The sequence below is a fragment of the Dicentrarchus labrax genome, unplaced genomic scaffold, assembly GCF_905237075.1.
Source record: "Dicentrarchus labrax unplaced genomic scaffold, dlabrax2021, whole genome shotgun sequence".
In the NCBI taxonomy this organism is placed as follows: Eukaryota; Metazoa; Chordata; class Actinopteri; family Moronidae; genus Dicentrarchus; species Dicentrarchus labrax.
Window position 1 is genome coordinate 10,818,327 of NW_026136703.1, and position 26,528 is coordinate 10,844,854.

The window sequence follows — 26,528 nt, forward strand, 5'->3', positions numbered from 1 at the left end:
ATGTCTACATGATTTCGTCTGAGAAAATCAGTTTTCAGTTTCAAACTTCCACACCTCATCAAAACCCATGAACGTTTAATAATAGCATATGCATTAGGAAAGAAAGGCTTCCTGAGAAAGGATTGGAGTAACACACCTGTTCAAATGTATTGAATTGCAGTTTGACATTCAAATAAATAACACCTATTAATACCTACCTATTAACTACCTGCTACCTCATTGTTGTCTTTGTGTATAACAGGTTCAGTGTTACTCACACCAGGGACAGAATAGCTATTTTACCCATACCGATGGCCCAGTTCACTTTATGCAGAGATGCAATGATTTTTTTTTCTCTTATCTTTACAAATAGAACTGATGCTGATGAGTCATAGCCCTTTTGGTTTCCACGGCTTTCCATATCCACGGCCGGCTGCTTTGCACCACCAACAATGCATTGCAATTAATCCTACAAGCTCCACTGACAGCATACAGAAAACATGCAAACAAAAGATTGTTGCACCCCAGCTGTACTGCTTTCAAGCAGGGCTACTCATCTTTTTGGCAACGGTGGATATATTAGCAAGTTCTAGTATGCCATCAGTAGTCTGTGTACAGCACACTGCCCACATTAAGGTTTAAAACATATGTTGAGCACAGTAGGTACACATTTACTAAGAAGACGCTGACCTAGCCTGTTTTAGCTCTTTGTACCCTGCAGGACGTTAGCACTAGCGCTGTGTGGTTTCGAAGCTTTGGTGCTGTTCTGCGTTTTCTTTCACCTCTTGCTATCTTGTTTAATTTCAACCCAAAAAACACTTACACGCCATAAGGCTAAGTGTACACTCGCTGCATAGGTTCCACCACCACCAACCACTGTTAGCCCGTTGTTAGCTTTCGTCCTCCTCCATAGCTCGCAGGGCCATTTCTGTCTCTGCCTCTCTTTGCCATCGCTTCTTGGCAGTTAATGTTGGCTCACACACACAAGGGTTTTTTTCTGAATCTGTGGCTATCCATTAGTCACCGGTTGTAGAAAATGAGTGCCCTCCTCAAAGTTTTACTGGTGCGTTGCTTTCTGACCCTTCCCTCGAAAGCAATCGGGATTTTTTTTTTAAATGTCTGTCTCAGCAGTGGAGTGCAGGTACATTCATAAAACCTAGCATTGCCGTGGCTGTTGTTTTAGTCTATAATACGTGGTTTATCTGAGGGATGTTGTATCCTTTTATCACCCTTACAGGACATTTTGGTATCAAATTTGCAAAGTAGCCTATCCTTTTTTTAACCCTTTCAATAGACCAGAGGTACGTCAGCTAGGTGCCTGTTAATCGGTCAATACAACTCTCATAGGTTAGCATAAAAATTGGAAGCAAGCCCCTGACAAAGATATGACATGTTAATGAGTGAGCTTTAGAGGCACTAGTAGGTGGATTTATTTAATTTTTTTACCATTACACAGAGCCAGGCTAACTGTTTCCCTTTGCCTACAGTCTTTGTGCGAAGCTAAGCTAATCACCGGCTATCTCTACAGCTACCTATTTACACTTATTTACTTTTGACAGACAGAAATCTAAATCTCTGCAAGAAAGCGAATAAGCATACTACGTGCAATAAGAAGAAAACACAGATACAAGGACGGCTATGGTGGTTGTTCTTAATTAAGAACAGAAGAAGCACAGTTGGCTTGTGTCTACCAGTGCTGTCCAGGCTGTCTCAGTTTTATCTTTGTTTTCTCAATCATTTGATGAAGAGTCACTACACACTGGGGTGTGCTGCACCGCATCAATTATATCCTCCTCCAAGTTGTCACTATTTGCTGCCATTTTCCCCAAAACAAACCAAAGGATCACCTCCTCAATTCTAATTAGCTGCACATCCATCCAGCGAGAAAAAAAGTTTGGCTCGCTTAAAACTTTCTGCTGGATAAAACAGACGGACAGCTGGTGATGGAACTCAAAATGAACACAGTTGCATGCGGTAGTTAGGTACATGTGAGAAACATGAAGGGCTGACGTACCAAACCAAGAGGAAGTACTGCATCTATCAGGTAACTTCCTAAGAACATGTAAGCGACAGTTAATGTTGTGCAGCGGAAACATTTTAGGATTTCTACCTGTGTGACAAACAGCCCTGTTACCACAGAAACAGTGTCAGTGTTCCTATCATTTTACCATGAATAAAAATCATTAAAACTCACTACTTTTGGCTGTGCTTGTGAATCATTCTCCTCCTACATAAAGCAGCTCTGGTATCTGCCGTAATTATGTCCAATGTTCTGTCTCCCCACTGTGTCCCTAATAGGCCATTTAGAGGAGTGTTTACTGCTGCATTCTGCTGCTGGAGAGCCTCACTTTATAGGAGACAGTTGAGTGTCTTTCTCTGAGTTTTTAAGCAAACCTTGACAGTCTTCTTGAAAATGCAATGCTGGATCGTTATGCTGTGGGCAAGGTAGTCCCAGAGCCACCAGTGCATGTTAGCGACGAATCTTATTGACTCGACTGAGGGTGTGTAATTGAGTAATTTGCAGGATCTTCACACGTAGATGCATCCGGCGCTCCAACAATTGCCGTGTTGAGAAAATCCAGTGATGTTCCCCCCTCTAGGCGGGTGCCAACGTCTCGGCCTTTTCATCTGATATTGACAACTGTGGCGTTTCCCACCTCATAAAAGATTCATACCCCTTTAACAACCTCTGCGTCGCGCCACGCCAGCAGAGACAAGGAGCTATCACCCTCTTTATTGGGCCTTGTTGCTGCAGAGTCAACGATGTGTGTTATAAAGGAATGCACTATCCAACAGAGATTCACGGGGGTTGCATGAACAGCGAGGACACTCATAACGACACACACACACATGCCAACGCATATTCAGCCCACCTCACCCTCATCGATGGCCAACATATTTGCACTTTTCGAAAAACATTCCCTGTGAACATGGAATTATACTTGTAGCCTTTTTTTGTAGCTTCCACTTTATTCTGGGACTCTGCAGTGCTTCTGTGGAGAGCTTTTATAGCTAGGTCTATGTCTAGGCCTGCCGGTGAGAGAGTGCATAGAGATAGTGGAGCACTTTTTTTATACCTCCACTGGGCTGAGTGTCTCTGCAGCATTGCTCAGTTTTTCTCAGCCCCCCGGTAGCGTTCCCTCCTAACTTACAGAAGTGTTTCTGTGGCAGACGAGCTGACACTTCAAAAGTACCTCCCCCAGCGCTTAATGGCCTCCTCCTGAAACGTGTGACAAATCAGAGTGCTGCAGGTTGATATTTGATGCAGTAAAAATTGCCCTACAAGAGGTTGTCTTCTGACTCTAAGCCCAGATGAGGTGAGATGTCTGCTTTTTCAGTGCTACAGATTTTTTTTTCCACCTTTTTTTCCATGGCATGTAGCTTAGGGTGATATGTTCCTAAATTTGGCAATTGTCACCAAGTCAAACTATTTTAGCACTCGCTCTTTGCTTCCATCTGCCTTCTGTTCTCGTGTGATCCTTTTTCTCTAAGTCTCAGATGTGCTTTAGCTTTGACACCAGAACCCCTCACCTGCGCATCATCACCAGTCCTTGAACAAATAGAATTTGACACAGCGGCGCCTCTGCTGCAGTCCAATCTTGGCTCTCTTCTGAGCTGGGGGCCAAATGAAGCTACACTCGCTAGCATGTGGATGAGCGCTCTGAAGAATTTTAGTCAGGTCAGGCCTTAAAGGACAATGGATATTTTTATCCCAGAGAAGCTGACACTGCGATCACTGTTATTGCACATATAAGGAATAAGTGCAACAGTGTTACACTGTCCAGGATTCTGCAGAACGGAGTGAAAGAACGTCATTTTCTAATATTTATTTCTCAAATTTGTGAACAGGTAATCTGGTTAGAATATAAAACTGTGTCTATCTTGCCAAAAGCCAAGTGTTGAAGGCAGTGTTCCCTTTGCAGCTTTTGAATTGTGGGATATATGATGATTGGATCACATCTCCATTACACACCATTGCCTATATGAACATGCATCTGTTTAAAGGAATAGTTTGCCTGCATAAAAAAATACGTATTTGCTTTCTTGCTTTCTTGTTTTCTCATGTCTTTACACTAAATATGAAGCTGGAGCCAGCAGTTAGCTTCGATGTAGCTTAGCATAAAGACTTTGGACAGAGCCAGGCTTTGAGAAATATGCTCGGTTGCTTTCTTGTCAAGAGTTAAGCTATAGCTAGCAGCTGCTTAGTTTACCTTAGTAACAATACTGAAGGGGAATAGGTAGCCCAGCTCTTCCAAAGCTAAAATAAATATCCTTCTGTAACATTGCTGAAGTACCTGCAGTCACTGCTCCCTTTGATATTTTAGGTCACATATGTAGTACTTCCACTTTCTTGACCCGAAAGCAAAGTGTAATTTCCATCTCCGCACCACTTCGGCCTTTCTCTGGTGAGTCAGATTTCATGCTTCGTTTCCTGGATGCAGGATGGTTACAAATGCACCTGTTAGTGCTGTTCTCCCTTTAGACCTCCAAGAAGGCTCTTCCTCTAAAAATAAAGAAAACATTGCTTGTCAGAAAGTAGAAGCAGCCTAGTTTCCCCTCTCTGTGTTCTGCCACAAAAAGTCTCAATTCTCTTGGTAGATGAGGCTACTTTATGGAGAGGTAGCAGAGTGACTGAAATGTGCTTTCTTTTGCTCCCTGGTGTAACCCCCAGCTATAGTGCTATCACATATTGCCCCGGAGCACCCCCAGTGCCATCATGTGCGGGAAAAATGCAATACTATCCCAATATTTTTTCATAGTCATTGTATTGCCTCATCTCAAAGCACTTAAAACAGTCCAGCTAGGTTTTTTTTTTTTTTTTTGTTTAGTAGTATGGACAGTGGAAGCCTAAAGCAGGGAAGTGATGAAAATGCTTGCTTAGCCTTTCACATTAAAGTCACTGCTGGGGAGGAGAAGCAGTGCTGCAAGGTGCAATGAAACACTTTACAGCCTCCCTCTGCTCCCTTGGTACTGAAGCATGCAGACAGGCCTAATGCCTCCAGACCTAGAGACCGCGGGAAGGGGCGGGGAGGTTTGATCTGCCTGTGGGGCTCACTTAGTAACACTTGTTTTATAAACTATCTCCTCATATGACCTCTAACGGCCCTCATTTTTAATGGACTAATACTTTGACTGTTTTGTAATATCTGTGCTCTAATACAGTCATACATTACAAAGCTAACAGCAGCTACAAACATTCTGTGTCATTTAAGATGTAGCCATTTTTCACCCTGAGCTATTTGGTTCTCAGTGATCGCCATACCTGTCCAATCTTTGAGATGGATTGCCTCGATCCATATGGTCGCTGCTGTTCACAGCTGTATAGTGTGAGTATATGGTGATTGGGTAATTAGATTGCCTACAGTGATTAGAGAGTCCAGGTCTGAAGCGCAATATGCGCCAGATGACTGTTCCACACACACTAACAACCTGAGAGGATCAAATATGGATGGGACTATTGAACCACCACAGATTTGATTATCTTCCAGTGCCTCTGTGGTATTTTCTCTTTTATTTATGCTTAGAAAGTCGACTGAGCATCAATAGAGTTTTCAGCCAATTATCTACCCCAAACCCAGCTAAAGTAGAGAGATAAAATAGTAGTTTGGATATTTTTTTGTCTTACTTTAGAGTGCAAAAATCTGTTGACGCTAAGAGTTGCTGGATATTGGTGTAGAGAGATTGGACTGGTTCAGGAACTGCTGATGATATGGGCCTGTAACGTCCACTAAGACATTGCAAATGATACAGACGAACAAACTTGAGTTGCTTGACTTGATTTAGCAGATTCTAAGTTTAGATCTAGAGCACACTGTGTACAAATGGGAAATGTGTTTAATGATTCACCAAACAACATACTGTATCCATGCCAGTGCAGTCTACAATGCAGCTGCATGCGTTTTGTGCCAGCAACTGGCCACTGACACCGTTCAATAACAAGCTGTAAAGCTGTCATCCTCAGCACCCTTAGCAAAGCCTTTAAAGGAGGCTGAAATTTTAGCGGATGTTGAGATTAATTTATGGTGTCACTCTGGCCTGGTGATTTTAATGATGTGTATGTGTGTTTGTGTGTGTGATTTCCTTGTGCTCTCCATAGCTCTGTTTGCTTTTCTCTGTCTGCCTTTCTCTCTCTGCCTTTCTCTCTCTATACCATTCTGTCTGTGCTCTGGGGGCAGCATGTTCAGCAGCGTGTCTCAAGATGAGCATTAGCACTCCCATTTGCACAGCAACACTGAGTCATGAGAACAAAGCTTCACTCCTTTAGTCCAACTTTTTTTCTCTCTTTCTGTTTCTATCTCTGCTGGTGTCACATCACAGTGTGAGAAAGCATTAAGCTACAAGTCTATGAATCACTCCAACAGTAAGCCAGCAGACAGCATGTGTAACCTCAACCAGAATATTCTGGAACAAACATTTCTTGTCTCACAGTACTTCCTCTGATTCTGGAGGACCATCGTAGGGAATACAAAAAGGAAATACACATATGAATATTGACAATCAGTCCAATCATTGGTGCTGATGAAGTGACCTTTATTTGATCACCATTTACAAAGACGGTAATAAGGAACCAGCTGTTCATAAATAGTAACTTTAGTAACTTTAGTAAGTCGTTTTCTAAATCAGATTGCACCATTAAAATGTAAGAAATGTCTTGGCTAGTAAAGACTGAAGTAATGTGTAAATTAGTTGCTTGAAATCATGTAGTGCCGTCCAATCAAAAGCTACCAGCTATGTAAACAGGAAGTCGCTGCTCAAGCTGTAGCATAACTGCCAAAAATAAATTTAGAGAGCCATGTCATATATTAAACTGAACTGGACATTCTTTGTTAAGGTAGACATTTATTTTTTTATATTGTATTTATACATGAAGAAATATGAATTTCAGAGTTAGCAGCATTTAGTAAGAGTGGGAAAAATTCGATCTCACAAAGCTAACTGACCATGTAGCAAAATGTTATTGACAACAGTTTGCAATTTCTTGTGTTTTGTGAAAAGTTAGTTTGTCAAAATCTGTATTTTTTTCAGGTCTTGGGTCATATGCGTCGACAATATTTAATATTTCCCTTCACTCTAAGGCGGTTGTTTATTAGCAAGCTAACGCTGGTTTTGTCAGTTGGTTCAGCGAGCAACGTATAATGTGTAAATCTGCAGCGCTTCATTTGAGGCTGTAGGATCATTCACACACTAATTACTCATGTAAACAGTTTTAATCCGGTTGCTGCAGATATTAACATTAAGTCACCTTGAGTTCATCCTAAGTGACAAATACAGTTTGACCAGGTTATTAAATCCTTTTAGATTCTGATGATTCAGAGGTAAATGAATACAAACGTTCTGTACATAATGTTACATCATATTTAGCTGTATTAATCTACACCTAACATGACCAGGAGGCATTAACAGATGATTATGCCGATAACTCCCCCATGTTTTAATAGTGCGTCATTACAGACTGCAGTCCTTTCCCCTCCTGTTACTGCTGTAGGCAGCCTTCTAATATGCCTGGGAAACACCTGGTCCTTTTCTGTACCTACACTGTTTGAGTGGGTGTGAGAGGAGAAAGGCAAAGTGGGAGAGAAACCTTGTAGGGGGTGCAACCACTGCCCAGCTGTATTTTGTTCTGCAGTGCCTGACCAGCTGTATCAATCTGTCCACAACAAAGTCTCCATGTGTGAGCCAGCCTCTATATAGTGTTGACTGGCAGCAGCAGGCCCCTGGTGATGATGGAGACTTATTACTCAGTACACTGTAGAATGGTGTCACACGGGGACAAAGGCAAGTGGAGGCAAGTGCTATGGTCTATGTGTGTGTGTGTGTGTGTGTGTGTGTGTGTGTGTGTGTCGGCTTGCAGAATCTTTTCCATTACCACTGTATATGCTTCTTTCCTTTCCTTTTTTGTCTCCTCTCCTCTCCTCTCTCCTGTGGCACTATACCCTCCTACCTCCTCCCTGAGGCCCGCTCGGTGCCACTTTCGGATCAGTTTGCCGTTGATTCCCCAGATTTCTTGGCACAGGATCAAGCTGAAGAAGACAGAACAAATCTGAGCTCAAAGAGCGACGCAGAGAGCAGAAAGCTGCTGCAGCTGCAGGAGTGGAGTCTGGATTTTATCACCACAAGTCTTTACTTTGATGGCGTATACTAAGCAATTGTAATTCCTTCTTAACGGGAGGTGTAATTGCCTTTTCTTCATGAACTCCTTTAGATATTTACACACTCTCTTGCACCAATGCATTTTGGTAATACAACACAAAATTGTCAGTACACAGACAATTAGGTTGATGCAATTTTGGTAATTCAGCTTCATGTGCAAGCTTTATGTACCACATTTTTAGGAGGTGGCACAATATGTTGTTGTTTGTTTGTCATCAATGCATGGCTTGTGGCTTTGTTGGGTGTTGAGGCATCTTAGAAGCCAAAATCTGGAGAGAAATTAATGATGACACTGCTTGTCAAGTTGTTCCTGTCCTATGGGAGTTGTAACACTGTACTCCCACAGTCCTGATTATGCAGTGTTTGTTATTTTCTCTGCAGCATTGAAGCTTTAAAGTTGACATAGAGTATCTCACATGAACAAAGATGAGCGATTGTAATGTCATGAGAATAGAGAGCTGCTGGGTATAGCATAGTGTAAGCAGTGGTAACATAAGGCATTGGAGCAACACATGAAATACTGGAGCAATTCGGTTGCCATCACACGCAGACTCAAAATGCTCAAAAATAGCAAACATTCTGTTTTCCTGCAGAGAGGTGCTTTGCTCCAGCTTTTTGTGACTGCAGCTTTACAGTAGTTATTGTAACACCTCCAGGATGTACTTGAGGATACATTGCCAAGGCAGCGCAGCCCTGGACAGTGCATGATAAGGTGGTAAAAGTCTCTTTCCAAGAGCTGATGGCATGCACTGCACTGCACTACACTAACTGCTGAAATGCTGTAGACATCTCTTCAAACCAAAAGGCTTAGATACTTCAGACTTCTCCTGAGAGCGTTTTGGTTCAGGTACTTGTTCCAGTACTTAAGTGGAAGCTTTCGCCAGAACAACATCAAGTTATACTCCACAGACCCTAGACTTCGTATCTTAGTGGTCTGGAGGGTTGTAATCAAAACAATGTATGCAGAAGTATACGTAAAGAATGTAGCTTGGGAGAAAAGAGGAAAAGAGAAAAATAGATGCTTTTTAAATAATTGCACACTTGTAAGCGCCCTAATGCCAGGATTATTGTTTTACGAGCCATAACAACCCATTACTTGCCTCTAAACTCTGTAATCACTCCATACTATCATCAATAATAATAATTTATTTAGAAGCAGTATTGTCAGTGAAGAAGTGCAGTCCATGCCAGCAGCACTACAAGGTCAGCTCTGTAGGGCAGCGCTGGCAGGTTTGCACTCTAAGGACTCTGGTGTTTTAGAAAGCCTTCTGTCTCAGCCTGGATTTATATACAGTTCACAACCGTGATTGGTTCCCGGCAGCCTTGCTGAGGAGGCTCTTGGTACGCCTACCTGTCACTATGCAAAAATCTCTACCAATGTCATTATTCCCCCTGTGCATCAGGACGGCGTGATTGGCTGAGAATGAGAAAATGAGCTGTGGTTGTCATCGTGGCTCGCTCATTGATATGCTTCGGCGTTACTGACACAAGTCTCAAAGGAGTTTTCCGCTATTGTTGTGTGCACACACACACACACACACACACACACACACTCACATATACACACACACATATACACACATATACACGGTGGAGATGACAAATGCATGGATTTACACAGAACAAAGGAATAAGAGTGAGCGTGTGAGACAGGGATATTATGATAGAGGGAAATTCAATCTCAAGGTGCCCTTGGCGATTTACTTCTCAGATTGTTTAAGGACAGGGGAATTAATAATTGTTTTCTTTAATCTACAGAGCTCAAGCCCTGATGTCACAGTTGGGCTAGACAATGTTCCACTAGCTTCTGTTCTTCAATACAGTCTCGTTCAGGGTTTTTCAACAGTCTGAAACTGGATGTCTGTAGGATGAATTCTAATGACTTTTCACCTAATGCCACTGGCAGGTTGACATTTTTGCTTTAGAGTGAAATGGCTCAACACCTATTGCATGAATTGCCATGAAATGTGAAACATACATTCATGTTTCACACAGGATGACTTGTAATCATCAAATACCTGCAAAACTATCTTTAGGCTCTCTGTACAGCACTCTGATTTTGCTTGACCTTTCTAATTGTTGCTATAGAAATCCCAAGCTGAGGAGAGCCGCTTCTTTCCTTCCAGTCTGGCTGACATCACTTAGTGCTTGACTTGATAAATGATTGATAGGAGTGAGCGCCCCCTCCTCCTCTGTAGTGGTCAGGTCCGATAGGGGATGAGTCAGTAAGAGGGGTTAGTGACGGAGAGAGAGAGAGCGAGAGACAACGTCAGATGCTTAATTGTACCTCAGTGTGGGGGTGAGACGAGAGAGAAAAGGTCTAGTCGTGGGCTAGACGGAGACAGAGACATGAGAGTTAGCCTTAAAGAGATTGTTGTGTGTGTGTGTGTGTTGTGTGTGTGTGTGTGTGTGTGTGTGTGTGTGTGTGTGTGTGTGTGTGTGTGTGTGTGTGCATCTTGGCACTCAGACAGGCAGGAATGCAATGCGTGGATCGATACTGTCCTTATAGGGCCCAAATCAGCCCTATGCTGGCTCTCTCTCAACAGGGAGACTGATTGCATGTTCCAACCCAGCCAAGTGTTGATTTACCTTAGAGGGCTATTCATTTCAATCTGCATCTGAGTTGAATAACATTTTCATATTGATCCAAGACTGTTAGCATTATCCAAAGTCTTTCCCATAACAGTCCCCTGAATGCCACAATCAATTCCAGCAGTCAGTATTATCTCAATTATATCTGCTGTCTAACATACAAACAGAACACATGTATCTCAGATTGTATATTGTAATGATGGACCGTATTTACCAATGTGAATATACACCAAAAATAAGATAATGACATTACTGAATATTTTTTGATAATTATATTAATGAAGATATGAATTACATTCATTTTTTTATTGTTTTTATTATTTACCTTATTTGAACAACTTGCCATGTCCACCTGCTGGAAGTGTTAGAGAGGTTTCTGACACATTTCCTGGGCTTCATGAGCTCAATTTGCTCAGTTGTCATGGTGGTGACTAAGTTGTTATCATAAACTGCATATAAAGAAAGAATTTGTGGTTCGAGCATAATGTGAAGTACAGCGGGAAGTGGCTTGTTTGGCTTCATGCGCCATTGAGCAGCTTTTTATAGGAATGAACGGAGCGTCATCTCCAACACTGTATCCAGTTCTCTTTATACATCTGTGCTTTTGCATAGTGGGAGGAAGTGGCGATGCATTTTCGATCTTTACATTGAGTTTCTGGTTGTTATTACATTGCAAATGTAATTTCAGCGATCCGATTATAGTGACTGAATCCACTCCATGACAACTGAGCAGACTCCATCCACTGTTTCAAAGGTAGTTTGGCGCAGTTGGCCAGTGTAGTTTGTCCGTTTGGTTTTTAAGACCCTAACATTAGCTGTTGGACATTCCTCACATGACTTCTGGCTCTCTGCATGCTGCTTGAGATGGTGAACTAAGGTTTGTTGTGTTTCCCTTTATTACCGTTAAGATCTTAATACGTTGCTTACATATAAATGCGGTTTGTCTGAATGAAAACAAAACCTTTTCCAAAAAACTTCATACTACTAATACAAACTTTTGTTTTGATGTAATGTAAATACATCATTACATTAATAATCACTAGTTATTAATATTGTATGACAAACCTTTTATCACATACCAAATAGTTGTGTTATTATCCTGTAGGACACCCATGCACACAATACTTTCTTTTCATAGGCTCACAATGTGCGTAGTCTCTCCATGAATCACTTCTGAGGCACACGTGAGCATCAACTGGAGAAAAAAAAATGTGTCATGCATGTGGTTTGAGGGCCCTGAGGCTTGGCATATTGATTGTAATGCAGTGCAACACGAATGTAAAAAAAAAAAAAGCAGCTGTACACATGCACTCAGAGACAGATGCTAGACATCTTTATTCTCTCTCTCTCTCTGTCTCTCTCTCTGTCTCTCTCTCTCTCTCTCTCTCTCTCTCTCTCTCTCTCTCTCTCTCTCTCTCTCTCTCTCTCTCTCTCTCTCTCTCTCCCTCTTGCATCATACTGCACCGTAATGGAGTGCTTTACTGTTACTACTACTACTGCTGCACTCTGCTCTCAGCACAATCCCCCATACATTAAATAATGCAGCTGGCCATTGTGCAGAATCCCCCCCCCCCCGCATCCCGTAGCAGCCCATATCAGCAGATTTCCGCTCGCTCTGCTATCGTGAAGAGTAACTATGTCCAATTCAGCGTTTACGGGGGCCAGCACTATAAACACAATCAACCCATTTACACAACAGCAGCCTTAGATGTTTGTTTTCTGCTGTTGTTCTCCCAAAAGAATGCATATTGGGGGAATTGCTGTATACTACACCTGCCTTTGCTGATATATATAATTGCTGCAATTGATATACCTTCACAAAGACAGAAAGCAGGAATAATACCCACATGGCTCATCTGCATTAACATCTATTTATGGTTCCTCTTTATGCCTCTCTTTAACATAAACAGTGCTGAATAGCTATGTATAATGTTGTTGTTAATCATTAATAAAATGCTTACCTTTTTCTTCATTATCCCTATGCCGATGGCTGTTTGTGCTGACGTGACTGATGCTAATGTTGCATTTAAAAAGCTTCAGGAGTCACTTACTGTAGTGCTCTAATGCAAATATCTGTATATGACAGCCAAAATGAATAAGAAATACTGATTTTCACTCTGAGGGTTGTGTTTCGATCCTTGTGACACTGCATTTAGGTGTACAGCTGTGGTCACATTCTGGACTTGATCTAACTGGATCTAAGTGCTAGAAGTCCAACCGGACATTTCTTAGATACTTCCAGAAATATGAGAAATATAGGCATGTATGCACTCAAATATATGCACTCATAAGTTCATATGTAATTACTAATGCAGCATCAAAGCCGTGAAATACCTCTCTTTTTCATACATAAATGAATGAATATACTTACCAGTACTACTTATTAGTCAATTGCCTTATTTGTGCCATATAAACAGCTTAAATGAGAGTGCGTCGACCCAAAGGGATAAGCCATGTATGGTCTCTGTTTGATCATCACATTTAGAGGGAAAAACCCCTCCAATTAGCAGGGCAGAGGCAGAGAAAAGAAAAGATCACTTGTGAAGGAGGGGAAATATATGTCAGTTGTTACGATTCACTTTTTAGGGTGTACTTGACTTGATGGTTGCAGTTTCTTTCTCTTATTTTAAAAGCACCTCTTTAAAGAAACACAAAATGTAAAACCGACACCAATGTTATTACTCTCTCGCTGTGGTGGTGGATGACTGGAGACACTTTCAAGGCTTTATATAACCGTGGCACAAGAGTCTCCCCTAATCAATGGACTAGTGTGGGCATGCATGTGTATGGGTGAACGGGGGGCTCTCTGGGGACAGCGCACACACTCACAGCATCTACACTCGCATGTACAGACACACAAACTGAAGTCTGTTTTGTCTTGACAGGATGATGAAGTGGTGCTTCAGTGTGTGGCCTGCATCCAGAAGGAGAATCGCAAGTTCTGCCTGGCTGCTGAGGGGCTGGGCAATCGGCTGTGTTACCTGGAGCCCACATCTGAGGCAAAGGTAGGCACAGTAGCTCCATGGTCCTCTCTGATCTGAGGAACATTCAGATGCATGTCTCTGCTCAACTCTTTGATGAAAAGCCATGTTTTCTCTGTTATATATTCAACTGTATGTTCATATAGAGACCCTGAAGCACTTTGCAGAAAAGTGAACCGGACAAAAGGATGAGTTCACCCAGCCGAGAACTCCATGGAAACCAGACATCTATTTAGTTCATCCGTGTTTAGGTCCAGCAGAGATTCAGTGAAGCCGAGCGGAGAAGACGCACAGAAAGGCAGAAAGTACACCATCATAGCTGGAACAAACAGCTCCATTCCACCACGCAGTCTCCTTGATGAGCTTTTTCTTCCACTGGTTCAGGGATGACGTCGCATCTCTGTGGGCCCGTCGTCAGATGATAATTCAATGAAATTACGCCTCTGGACGTGTTTGATGGATTGTTCCATAAACGGTGCTGTCGTTGGCTTTAATTGCCCACAGCTTTATTGCAGCTGAGCAGCACGGTTGTAGCTGCTGACGCATTTGCTGGTTTGTGTGACTAAGTGCAAAGTTTTAATTACGACAGTTGCATTAAATTTAATTGTTTGCCTTTGTAATCAGCAGGTTGCCACCGAAATACATTTTTGTTTAACAAATTCTGAAAATTATGAAGCACATCCTCAGCCTATTTCTTCAGCATTTTACTCAGCAAGGTATTAGGCAGTAACATCTGAATGATGATTGGCTGTTGGAGAGACAATCTCAAGATACTCTCACTTTTCATAGGACCCTGTTGCTCTGCTGCTTATCTGGTATGAGTGTTTTCCTATAGCAGAGCCTGTTGACAGCAGGCCTAATGGGCTTTTTCTGCATTGATTGAGTTTAAATCATAATCCATTAGTATTGTCTGAGATTAATTTCGCTCAAGCTTGCACACCAAGAATATACAGTGTGTAAATGTGTAAGAGACACAAAGATGCTTTTCAGAGAAAGAGCAACATCATGAGGAGGAAGAACGCATAAAAGATCCACGTACTCCCAACATTTAGTCTCTTCTCTCCTTTTAACATCCCCTCCAACAGCTCTTGCAAAGACTATGTGTGTATTTTGGGGGGTTATTGTGCGCAGAGGGAGGCAAGGCTTTCACCCCATATTGGATGGTAATTATACCTGACAGGTGTGATGGATGTTCTCCCTGTCTTGCACTTTGTCTTCATTGCCTGCTGTTTTTATGAAAAGCCATCACCCCACCTTTGGGATCAACGACAGAGGGGTGAAAAAACCCAAGATGGCAATTTAGAAGGGGGCCTGGATGGCTGAATAGGATACCTCCTTTCCTTGGTGAACTAGTCTAGTAATGGGGCACAGCACCAGGACGACAGGATGTGGTTGATTTAAAGTGTGCACAGTTTAAATGGCAACATCAATCACCCTGTGAGAAGCTGGTTGATTGTGATATATACCTAGCACCTCCTGCCTGTCAGCGACTCAATATTATGACCACTGGAGGGTAGATGCCCACCTACCATAATGGCAGAAATGCTGTGAAACAAGAAACTAGCAGTGGCCAAAACTGTTCCTTTCTTCACCCCTTCAATTAACAGTTTTAGCAGCTCATCCAATTAAGCTGAAAAGGAATGGCAGAGTACGAGGTCACCTCCTCAGGGCAATCGGCTCAAACCCTTTTTGACCCTCTCCCCGGAGACAGAAATAAAAACTTGATCTATCCTTGCCCACCATCTAGCTATGCTCTTTCCCTCATTACACTATTGGTCATAAACCAAACGTCAGGGCATGGCCAAGCTGTTGTAAAGCTGTCTGCCTGCTCTGCCCTGTGAGAGGACATCCTGACAAGGCTGGACACTCATCATCCTCTCCGGCTCTTTAAGACCTTCATTTCACGTCCTTGCTCTCTCAAGACGGTCCCCTCCCCACCAACTGTTACAGTCCTGCGCCTGGAGAGAGCAAAGGTCAGCTGTTAGTCACCCAGAGAGATGAGGGCGGGGCTGCATTGCTTCCCACCGGACCTTTTATTATGATTTCTCTACAGTGACGCTGCTAGAGAAGAAGGCGACTAGTGCAGAGGCATCCTTAACCCAAACAGCATGCTGAAAATGTGTTATTGCATTCAGACTGAAGGAGAACATTGTGCAAGTGTTATATATTTACTGAAGTTGTGAATGCTTATTATACTTCTTATTATGAATGAATGAGTTAGCTTAGCTTAGCTTTTTCCCCCTGCTTCTAGTCTTTATGCTAAGCTAAGCTAAGCTAACCTCGGTGTAGCTTCATATTTACCAGTTTATTTTTTTTTCAACTTAGTTAAAAATGAATCAACTAAGCTGCAGCAGATGTATTATCACCTTTTCAGTTTCTATGTCTCTATGGGTTCATCACTTGGAGCAATACCTTTCATGTGAACCATTGTCCATATCGATTACAGCTGCTTTAATAGACAAATATGGGAGTCAGGTATTTTCTCATCAAACTCTGCAAAAAAGCAAATGGATGTATTCCTCAAAATGTCAAACAATTCCTTTCAGTGCCTTGATGGGAGAATGGAGGGTTTCTCTGCATGTCTGAGCATTTGGGATGAAAATAAATGCATACCATCTCTCAAAATAACACAAATCATTCAAGTTAATGTCTAAATTAAGTAATTGTGTTGTGTGTCTGTAGACTGCAGCTGGCTAGTGAGACAATCTGGAAACACTATTGTTAGATTCCAACACACTGGCATGTGTTGCAATAAATCAAGTCACCTCTGTTTGTTTTCACTGAAGCACTTTCACAGTCCCGCCTGCAGCATCTATACTTCAACATGACTTAGATTTTAATGATCAGATTGCTGTGGCTGTGCACAGTAGTGGTAATTTCAGTCTTAAATGTGAATCCATTGCTACTTCACCCTGAAACTGGGTTGTGTGAAGTTTGCAAATGAGGTTAGATGTACCTGTGTGAGTGAACCAGTTTGGAAGGAGTTGAGATACTCAGTAAGGAGGCCAGGGAGGGTGTTTAGGTTGGTATCATTTATCTTGTAGCCATACCCCACAGTATCTCCATCCCTGCTTCCCTCATTCTGTCAGTGACTTGCCTCCATCCTCTGCTGTTCTGTTCAGTGATGCCCTGGTTTGGGATGCGATTTGGCATCTTCTTCATTTGTCTAATATCGCTCTGTCCAAGACCTGGCTTATCTGAGCGCAGACTGACCTAAGAGCACTTAATCTGTTTCTTAAGTACCTTTTAATGAATATCGCCTTCTTCATTAAGATGAACTTGGTTGAAGCGGTAAAAATGCAGCAGTCAGCACAGACTTTTATGAGTGGGCATCTAATAAGAATATCCCTGTAGATTCATGGTGTAGCTTTCATTTTTCTGGCTATATGGGTATTTTGCTTATGTAGCATAACGTTCTATGCCCTAAGGGTCTATTCACACCTGTAATTCAGTTGATGTGGTCTGGGCCGAGGGAAAAAATTATACATTGTTGCATTTTAGTCGTGCTCATTTTCACACTAGCTTTTTACAAACACACCGAGAGGAGTAAACCTAAAGTTATACAAACAGATAACTTATTAATTGGACAGTTTCAGCGATTGTCACCCTACATCATCAATAAATCATCAGGACCCACGAGGAGAAATCTGATTTCCTTGAAGAACCTTATAACTGACATGATCAAATGTTGGATGTCTAAGACTTCCTCCCAACTCCCTTTGTTAAGCCTCTTGCAGACAGGAGTTATCTTTGAGCTAGTCCAGTTCTTGTTTTTAACAAGTTTGGATAGCGTTCTAAAAATCAAACCATTTTTCAAATCATTCTCTGACTTCTCAGTTATCATGCTTTCATCTTCGCCAGAATTGATTAATGCACTCTTCACCTGATTATTACAGAATGCTGCAGCCAGACTGTTAACTGGATGAGACCAGAGAGATCACCTAACTCCTATTTTAGCATCTTTGCATTGGCTTCCAGTTGATTTTAGAATTAATCTTAAGGTTTTACTCTTACTTTTTAAGCCCTCCACAGTGTGGATCTAGCTTACATTAGTCAGCTCTGTGCCACTAAAATATTAGTGAAATACTTGAAGAAATCATTCAAACTCAGCTCATTATGAAATGTTCATGATTCACTTTCACAATAATTTTATCAGACTTCGTTTTTATTTCATTTTGGATATTCTTTAAGGGTTCTCTAACTGAGAGGGGTCCGTGTTGTTTTGGTATTCGATTTTCTTCAGAACGGGTATTAAAAACAGAAAAGAGTGGTTATTTGATTTTCGTTTTAAAATACAAAATGAAAATTGAAATACAAGGCGTTTTTTTTCATGGTCAAAGGGATGAGCGAAATTAAAAAATTATTCGATTTTCATTTTCTATTTCATATAACAAAAATAAAATCACTAGAAAACAGAAACAGAAAGGCCTGTTTTTCATATTCTGAGACCGGATGTTGTCATATACAGGACGGTGCTGTGTAGAAGAAACAGTAGGCTAGTAGACTGCCGTCAATCCAGCCGTGGTCCGATCTCCGTGGACAAATCGCCGCACTTAAATTTAGAGTGTACAGTATCTCGCATTATGGTAAATGCGGAGAAACAGCGTATTTACTTCCGGTTTTCAAATAAAGGTATTTAGACAGTACGCTATAATTAAAATAGGCTATGTTACATTAAAGTGTTTCATGGCCCTGATGAATAAAAAAACACTTTATATCAGTATCTTTACTGCACCAGTGTGGGAATGCCAAAATAAAAGTCTCATATTTATGCCTCCAGAGATTGCACATTTGACCATATTTGAGGTACTGTAAAACATATTGCTCAGTGTTTCCTGGCTACTGATGGTATATTTGACTTTTACACATATGAGACTACAAACATACTTAATATAAGCATTTTTACTGTACCAATTTGGAGAAATTCACAATAAAGTCCATATTTGTACCTCAGTGGTATTTTCATATATTTGGCTACTGTAAAACACTTTGCTCAATAATTCCTGGCTATGGATGATATATTTGACTTCTACACATCTAAGACTACAAGTATACTTAATATCAGCATTTTTACTGTACCAATGTGGGAAATTGAAGAATAAAGTCCCATATTTATACTTCCAGATTCCATATTTTCTTATATTTGAGCTACTGTAAAATGTAAACTGTATGTGGAACCACCTGCAACAGCTGTCACACTGAATAATATAAAAATAATATGTGGGAGGACAGTAGGTACAATGGTGTTTTGAGTTAAAACTAATTATTTTTCCTTTTACCTACAAATGGACACAGCAGAGCTGCAAAATAAGAAGAATGTGGACTGGCATTGCATTTTGTGTGAAAGTAAACAAATTGAATTGTGTAGGATTTTGTGTTTAGTGTTTAGTGTTTATATTATCAGATGTTATTATTCATTTGTGTGAAATTTTGTCATGATAACTGCGCATTATTGAGTATAATGAAATGCTTCACCCATAGCCTGAAATATTGAGCAATGTGTTTTTACAGTAGCTCAAATATATGAAATACCACTTGGAGGTACAAATATGGACTTTATTGTTGAATTTCTCCAAACTGGTACAATAAAAATGCTTGACATTAAGTTGCTTGTAGTCTCTATGTGTAAAGTCAATATACATCGTAGCCAGGAGACACTGAGCAATATGTTTTTACAGTACCTCAAATATGGTCAAATATGAATCTCTGGGGCATAAATATGAGGCTTTTTTTGGCATTTCTCCACACTGGTGCGTAAGATACTTGATATAAAGTTTTTTTATTCATCAGGGGCGCATGAAACACTTTAATGTAACATATTTTAATTATAGCTTACTGTTCTAAATACCTTTATTTTGAAAACCGGAATAACGCTGTTTCTCCGCATTTACCATAATGCTGGAATACTTGTACACTCTAATTTAAGTGCGGCTGATTTGACCACGGAGATCGGACTCACGGCTGGATTGCGGCGTCTACTAGCCTACTGTTTTCCACAGACCGTCCTGTAATGACATCCGGTCTCGAATATGAAAACAGGCTTTTTCCGTTTCTGTTTTCTAGTGATTTTATTTTTGTTATATGAAATAGAAAATGAAAATCGAATATTTTTTAATTTGTCATCCCTTTCTGCCATGAAAAGAAGCTTGTATTTTTTTTTTTTTTTTTTAAAATCAATACCACTTCTGTTTTTATACCCGTTTCTGAAGGAAATCCATGCCTCCGAGAGGCCACTGATTGTTATCAGCCCATATTTGTTTTATAAAGGCCTATAAAATGACATGCAAGACATTTCTCTACGTGCCACTAAAATGGCCTCGATAATCTTCCATAAACCATTATATATATATTTTATTCCATAAGAAAGCAATTGTTAAGCTCTTGCAGCTTGTTTTCATTTCAATTTTGCATCTTGGTGGGCTCATAGGGCAGCATGAGATAACAGTGTCAGAGATTTCATTACCCAGAAGTGGAGAAACTTCATATTTCATGGACCTTGGATGCCTTTTTCTTTTATCTTGGTGTTTGAAAAGTTGGAGATGTTGAAAAAGAAGTCCTTTGTGAGTCCAAACCTTTGGGAGGACTGGTTGCTGTTAGGAGAAAATATTAACATAGTTTGAAAACCCAACATCAGGAATCACCTCTATGTCTTCTGAGGTTGTCTATAACCTCAACTTTTGATTTAGTCTGATAAGACACTTGCATTTTATAGGCTTTAGAAATATGCTTCATGCTGCTTGAGTAGATTAAAGTTGCCCATTTAAATCTCTTTTGTAAGAACTTCCAGCAGTTTTAATTGTTAACCCAGTTCTCTGTTGTTGCAGTATGTTCCTCCAGACCTGTGCATCTGCACCTTTGTGCTGGAGCAGTCTCTGTCAGTACGGGCCCTTCAGGAGATGCTGGCTAAGAGCGGACAGAACAGTGAAGGGGTGAGTGATGGTAAACACACACACACACACACACACACACACACACACACACACACACACACACACACACACACACACACACACACACGGATAGGAAACACTCTGACAACCCATACTTCAACTCTTCATAAGCCATCCCTGAGTCATGTACTGTTTGTCCCTTTCTGTTAGATGATCAAAAGAGTGGGTTGTAAAACAGTGTACTATAATGAATCAGCTAAGTTGGATACTCTTAGCTTGTTTAGTCACTATAAAGAGATTAATGCGCAAAATAGGCTCATTACAGTGGCCAGGGGACCCCGACTGCAGAGAGGTCCGACCCCCAATGAATATTAATGAGAGTGCCCTGACATTACTGCAGCTTTTCCTCAAGTGCCGCATGCACTTTTGACCATTTGATTAACACCGAGCCTTGAAGGAAAACAGCTTAATTTGGCTACATATTTTTCTTTGTAACATAAGCATCATCAAATCAAACAGAGCAGCTGGCAGTAGATTCATCCTTTTTCAAGAACTTCTAATATAATAAAAGTAAAGAGGAGTGTTTGGAGGAGGTAATGTGCACGTGTAATCATTACTATGTGGCTGATCTTGAAACCAACACTCATTCATCACTGTAATCTCTGCTCCTGATGTTGTTTTAGTTGTCTTCTTGTAAGTGTGTTTGACTCTCTTTCTCATTGCTGTGACAGATGTGTAATTGTCCCATCTTTATCTTCTATTTTCCGTGTATAATCTCCATCTTCCGCATGATAGACACGCGGCCCGGATCGATGGGTATGTTCACCACTCATACCATTCCCCTCTCATCCCTGATGCATGACGTAGTAGATTAGTCAAAATACCCAGTTTGTTCTCCTATTCTCCCCTCATTAACGTCCCACAGAATGGCTTGTCTGCTATAACACGTCACCACTGAACATTTGTCTTTACATTAGAGATCGAAAATGTTTATGCAAACACCAGAGCCCATGCTTTAATATAACTAATGATTGTATGGATTTTTTGTGTACACTGGGTGAGAAGATTGTGTATGAGCTCCTACCGAGCTGACAGAGACAAATAGAGTTTCGTATAGACTTCCCAATGAGGTTCCCTGCAACTGTCAGCTCTCACACAACTCACTTTCCACTGCCGGAGAACTAGAGCGGCACCAATGCTGGATTAGCGTCAGATTAACATTAGTCTTGTCCTCTGGGCATTCAGATGGATGCTCATTGCAGTATCATTTGTTTTATGCAAACCCTACCAAAGGATAAGGCTCTAATTTGTCACAGTGTCTTCTTTTACTCACTCACTCTTGGCTGTACACTATGAGATGCAATTGGATGATGCAAACAGCTGAGACCAAGATTTATGCAACAAGATGGAAAATGATCGTGAGTGATTTAGTCAAAAAAAGCTCCCAGACGACTTTGAGTCAGCTTTAGCTACGTCAACCTTTAATGCCACGGGGCTAATGATGGTGAGAAATTCCATAAATCCTCAGTTGTTAAGGCTCATAATTATTGACTTGACTTATGAGATAAACGGATGTTTCGGAGCTAAAGCTTTGTGGCCACAGTAGACTGTCTGCGCAACAGAAGGACAGAAGTCAAGATCATTGGTTCCACTGCTGCTGCGGGGAGTCGGAGAGCTAGCTGGCAGGGAATTATGATCCACAGCAGAGAAAAAAGGGTGCTCAAAATATTCAGTGCTAAATTAAAGCTTAAATGGACATATTTGTTAGCCTCATTTCTCTTTCATCAGCACCTTAATATAACTATTAAAGTCCAACTGGAATTGCATGGGTTTTTTTTCTCAATGTGTTCTCCTTTGGGAAAAGAAGATGTATGAAAATGTATATTTTTTGCTTTTCATGATGGTGCCCCCTACCTTTGCATACATTTGGTGTGACCCAGTTAGTTCTTCCTCTACATAGATACTTGTTTCTATACAGCCAATCAAATTACTTTATTTTAAACCATATTGTAGATTGTGACACTGACAGCCCAACAGCTGCCTGCTACACAAAAGAAGAGCCACAGACTTTGAACGACAACCCATATTAAATTTCTTGCTAAAGTCTCATTTCATAGGGAACTGTGCATTGTTAATGTCACATGTAGGCTAAATAGCTAGATAGATTAGACTCAGCTGCAGGACATTAAACATCCTGTAAACTTATTTTGGTCCATTTAGATGTTGGTGTGGTCCTTACACTTCAATATCACTGCTAACAATACAGGATCTGTCCATGGCTTGTTAGCCACAGCACAAGACTGATGACTTTGTCTCTCTTCCCCGGCTGGGACTTAGCCTGCTAGCTGCCGTCAATCAAGCACAGACACGCCCCTCCAACGGCTGAGAAGAAGATTTTTGAGAACTTCTGATCCCCAAATACCTATTTTTCTTCCTTTTTTATAATAAAGCATATGAATACTTTTTTTTTTTTGCAAAATTTTATATAAAAAATATTTTTGACTGCAAAAAGGGACTTAATGTGATTTCAGTTGGAATTTAATATTGTTAGGTTTCATTCTTTCCATAAGACTAGCTGGAAGATTTACTCATCTAAAAAAATCTCCCCCTTAACCTTTCACACCTTTTGTGCCTTTGTAGCAAATGGCCCAGAGGCTTTTAAATGTCTTGGATTGGCCATTTTTACAATGTTACTTCAGTGTTTTCTCTCTACTCACATTTATCTGTTTTCGATATTGTCTACCTATTCATCATTCTTCGCCTGCGCTAAAATGCCACTGGAGGAAGCACCATTAAAGGGGAAATGGAGGTTGAATATGTCTCGGCTGAGGCTCTGAAATCAATACGTCTTTGAACAGATGGGCTTATCAATAGAGGGTGGCTGGAGCAAATCGGTAGTGCAGGCGGTTTTAGCCGGAAGGCAGTGAGACACAGAGGGGACCGAAGAGGACCTGCAAACACAACACACTTGCAGCTAGTGTAGATTCCAACCCCCATTTAGCTCGGTGTCCAGCAGCGATCACTTTGTGTGAATTTGTCATCGCTCATTCAAAAGCCGCTGACCTGTTTGATTTGGGGGTCGCTGGTCAAAAGGGCAAATGATGAATTCAGTCTGTCAAAGAAACCGAGCTGCCATGACAACATCTGGTGTGCTTGTGTTTTCTTTTCCTCTTCTATCCCTGCCACCTCTTTTTTCTTTGAGCTTGTGGCTGTTCCTACCTTTAAGAGAAACCACAATACTGTGGTCACACACACACACTCAGAATCTGCTGCAGGGCTCACACACCAGGAGGCTGTGTCCTGCTAAATGTCACGCCTTTGAATTGATGTCACTGGTGGTCAACAGCTGGACAGAAGATACACTACATAGCTTAAATTTTCTCTCATACCTCTTTGATCCAATAGTTACTTTCTTTTATAGTTCACTGAGCTGAGGGTAATACAGTTTTACTCATTTCAGTTGCTCAAGGTGTATTGAATTTTAGCTGCAGTGTGTTTCCACATGTCGAATATTCTTTTTCTTACTGATATGAGCAACAATTTCCCTCGCTCTTCTCTATCTGTATAACACACTGCTCTGCCGTGGGGATAAGGAAGTGAGCGGAAGACTTGGGGTTTATTGGTTGTGGTGATTGCAGCTGGATGTGCCTCGCCGCATTAAGCTCAGTACCTCAGCCAGCGTATAGCAGTAGCCAGAAGCACAGAAGAAGCCTAGAAGCCAGTGCTGCAGTCTGCACGACACAACTGCATCAACATCACAGGCTGGGTATTGTCCCAGTAGCCAATCAAGGGGGATAGAGGGAGAAAGAGAAAAAAGAGAGACAACAAAACAGAACCAAAGAGAGGCTGTGAGTGGTAGGATTTTTTTTTAAGAGACATTGCCATGATTCATGCATCTCTCAGATAATTATAAAACTTAAGCTTTGGTAGATTTTAAGTCTTGACTACATATTAGTGTCCTGTATTGGTTGTAGTTTCAGTTTAATGAGACATTTTTATGGTTAAACTTGGCTGTTTGGCATTGTTTCAGAAATTATTTCTGGATCTTTTGCCAGTGGCACACAAAATGCCAAAGAATGTTTTCCTTAATCCCTCTCAAAAAAATTACTTTTTGACAATCACATGGGCCTCCAGGACTTTACTTATTTGTACCAAAGATTAAAATAAGGCAGAGGCAGGCAGGAAGGCTCAGGAGAACAATAGTCCTTTCTGAATAATGACTCTCTTTCTTACCTTAATGCTTCCTAGAGGCTCATAAGGAAGGTGAGTAACATGGGAGTTGCTTGCCGAAGAAAACCAGCAAAAACTCTTCTTTATCCCCCTCTGCATCTCTACCAGTAGAGATCTCATCTGTTCCCCTCCTGCATCTTAACCCAACCCCATAAGTGGTGGAGTCACTCCCTGCTAATGTTGCCGTTGCATCGGAGACTTACAGTAGTTGTGCATCCTTCCCACATTCCTGTAGTCGGAGTGCTGGAAAGATGACCCCGTATCCTGTTCGCTCAAGGATACAGGAGCCAGAAACACCATCTCCTGTGGCAAGTCAGATTGCATGTCTTCATTGGCGAGATGGGGGGGCAAAACCTCCCCAGGAGATGTGTGCCCCAAGCTTGAGGTCATCACTGTTGGCGAGAAGGTCCTCGCTGAGGTCAAAGTTGAGTACCAGAGGTCGGGCGTAGATTGAAGCAGTTGGAGGGAGACCACTGGGGCTGTTCTGTCAGGAGCTTGAGCTTGATATGTGACTACCTATATGTGTGCGTGTGTTTGTGAATTATCTCTGCAGGCAGCGCAGAGCGGCGGACACAAGACTCTTCTGTACGGACACGCCATCCTCCTGCGGCATTCCTTCAGCTCTATGGTAAGAGATCGCACACAATCAGTGTCAGCATCGTAAGGAAAACAAGTTCAAACCTCATTAGCGGGATTTAAACGTCATTACTGATTCAAGAATATGACAGAAGCAGCATGTGAGCAAGGTCTTCTGCAGAGAAGTGTGTGTGTGTGACGGCTTTGTCCTATGTCACACCACAGTACCTGGCCTGTTTGAAGACATCAAGGTCACAGACAGATAAGCTGTCCTTTGATGTCGGTCTACAGGAGGATTCAACAGGTAAAAGAACACATTTGGCACAGTTTGCTTTCATCCTCCTCCTTTTCCACTTTCATTCTCGCTGGCTCTGTTTCTCTTTGTCAGTCCATTTGTCTCTCTCTCTCGCTGTTATCTTCAAGCCCCCCTCTCTTTATCTCTCTCTGCACCTTATTTGTTCATTTTTTTCGGTATCTCAGTTAATATTCCCCGTGGACAACTGTAGACATGGTGCCGATTACATCTCTGCTGCACATTCGATAGTCTTGTTGTGGTATCCTGATACGTGGACATTTTATGCATCTTAAGCATTGTTATTTATTTCATACCATGCAGCAGGTCACCTCAATATCAAATTAAAAAGATTATGCATCCACATGTGTTCTCATTTCTACCTCCTCTCGCCTTATTGCATTATTAGTAATTACAGATGACATTGTGGCAGTGGCAAAGTCATGCTCTCTGAACACTATATCAGTTTGTTGAAATTAAAATAAGGAGACAGCATATGTGTGTTTGTGTGTGTGTGTGTGTATCACTGTAGGTGAAGCCTGTTGGTGGACGATCCACCCTGCCTCCAAACAGAGATCCGAAGGAGAGAAAGTGCGGATTGGTGATGACCTCATCCTTGTCAGCTTGTCCTCAGAGCGATACCTTGTAAGTTTATTGTCATGCCATTTGTCCCTTGAAGCTGTAGCTAGTGTGTGTGTGTATATGTGTGTGTGTGTTTGTTTGTGTGCATAATGTATGAGGTCTTAGTAGAGAACATCAACTCAGCTTTCCCCTGATGTGACAAAATTTCAGATTATCACAATCCGGTTACCACATACTGCGCTTTCCCCATGACCT

General features: G+C 41.4%; 1 protein-coding gene across 10 annotated transcripts in view; it reads left to right on the forward strand.

Moving 5' to 3' along the window:
* LOC127355334 (ryanodine receptor 3-like) overlaps positions 1–26,528 on the forward strand; it is a 103,351-nt gene that overhangs the window by 5,500 nt on the left and 71,323 nt on the right. For 4 of the 10 annotated variants that reach the window (XM_051386153.1, XM_051386179.1, XM_051386195.1 and 1 more), the window contains exons 2-6: positions 13,608–13,727; positions 20,528–20,632; positions 25,377–25,451; positions 25,625–25,703; positions 26,224–26,336. In XM_051386153.1, coding sequence (XP_051242113.1) covers positions 13,608–13,727; positions 20,528–20,632; positions 25,377–25,451; positions 25,625–25,703; positions 26,224–26,336 — 492 coding nt within the window. Of the gene's footprint in view, positions 1–13,607; positions 13,728–20,527; positions 20,643–21,388; positions 21,410–24,841; positions 24,857–25,058; positions 25,248–25,376; positions 25,452–25,624; positions 25,704–26,223; positions 26,337–26,528 lie in introns of those variants that run through there. The other 6 variants (XM_051386130.1, XM_051386171.1, XM_051386122.1 and 3 more) reach the window with 5 other exon arrangements.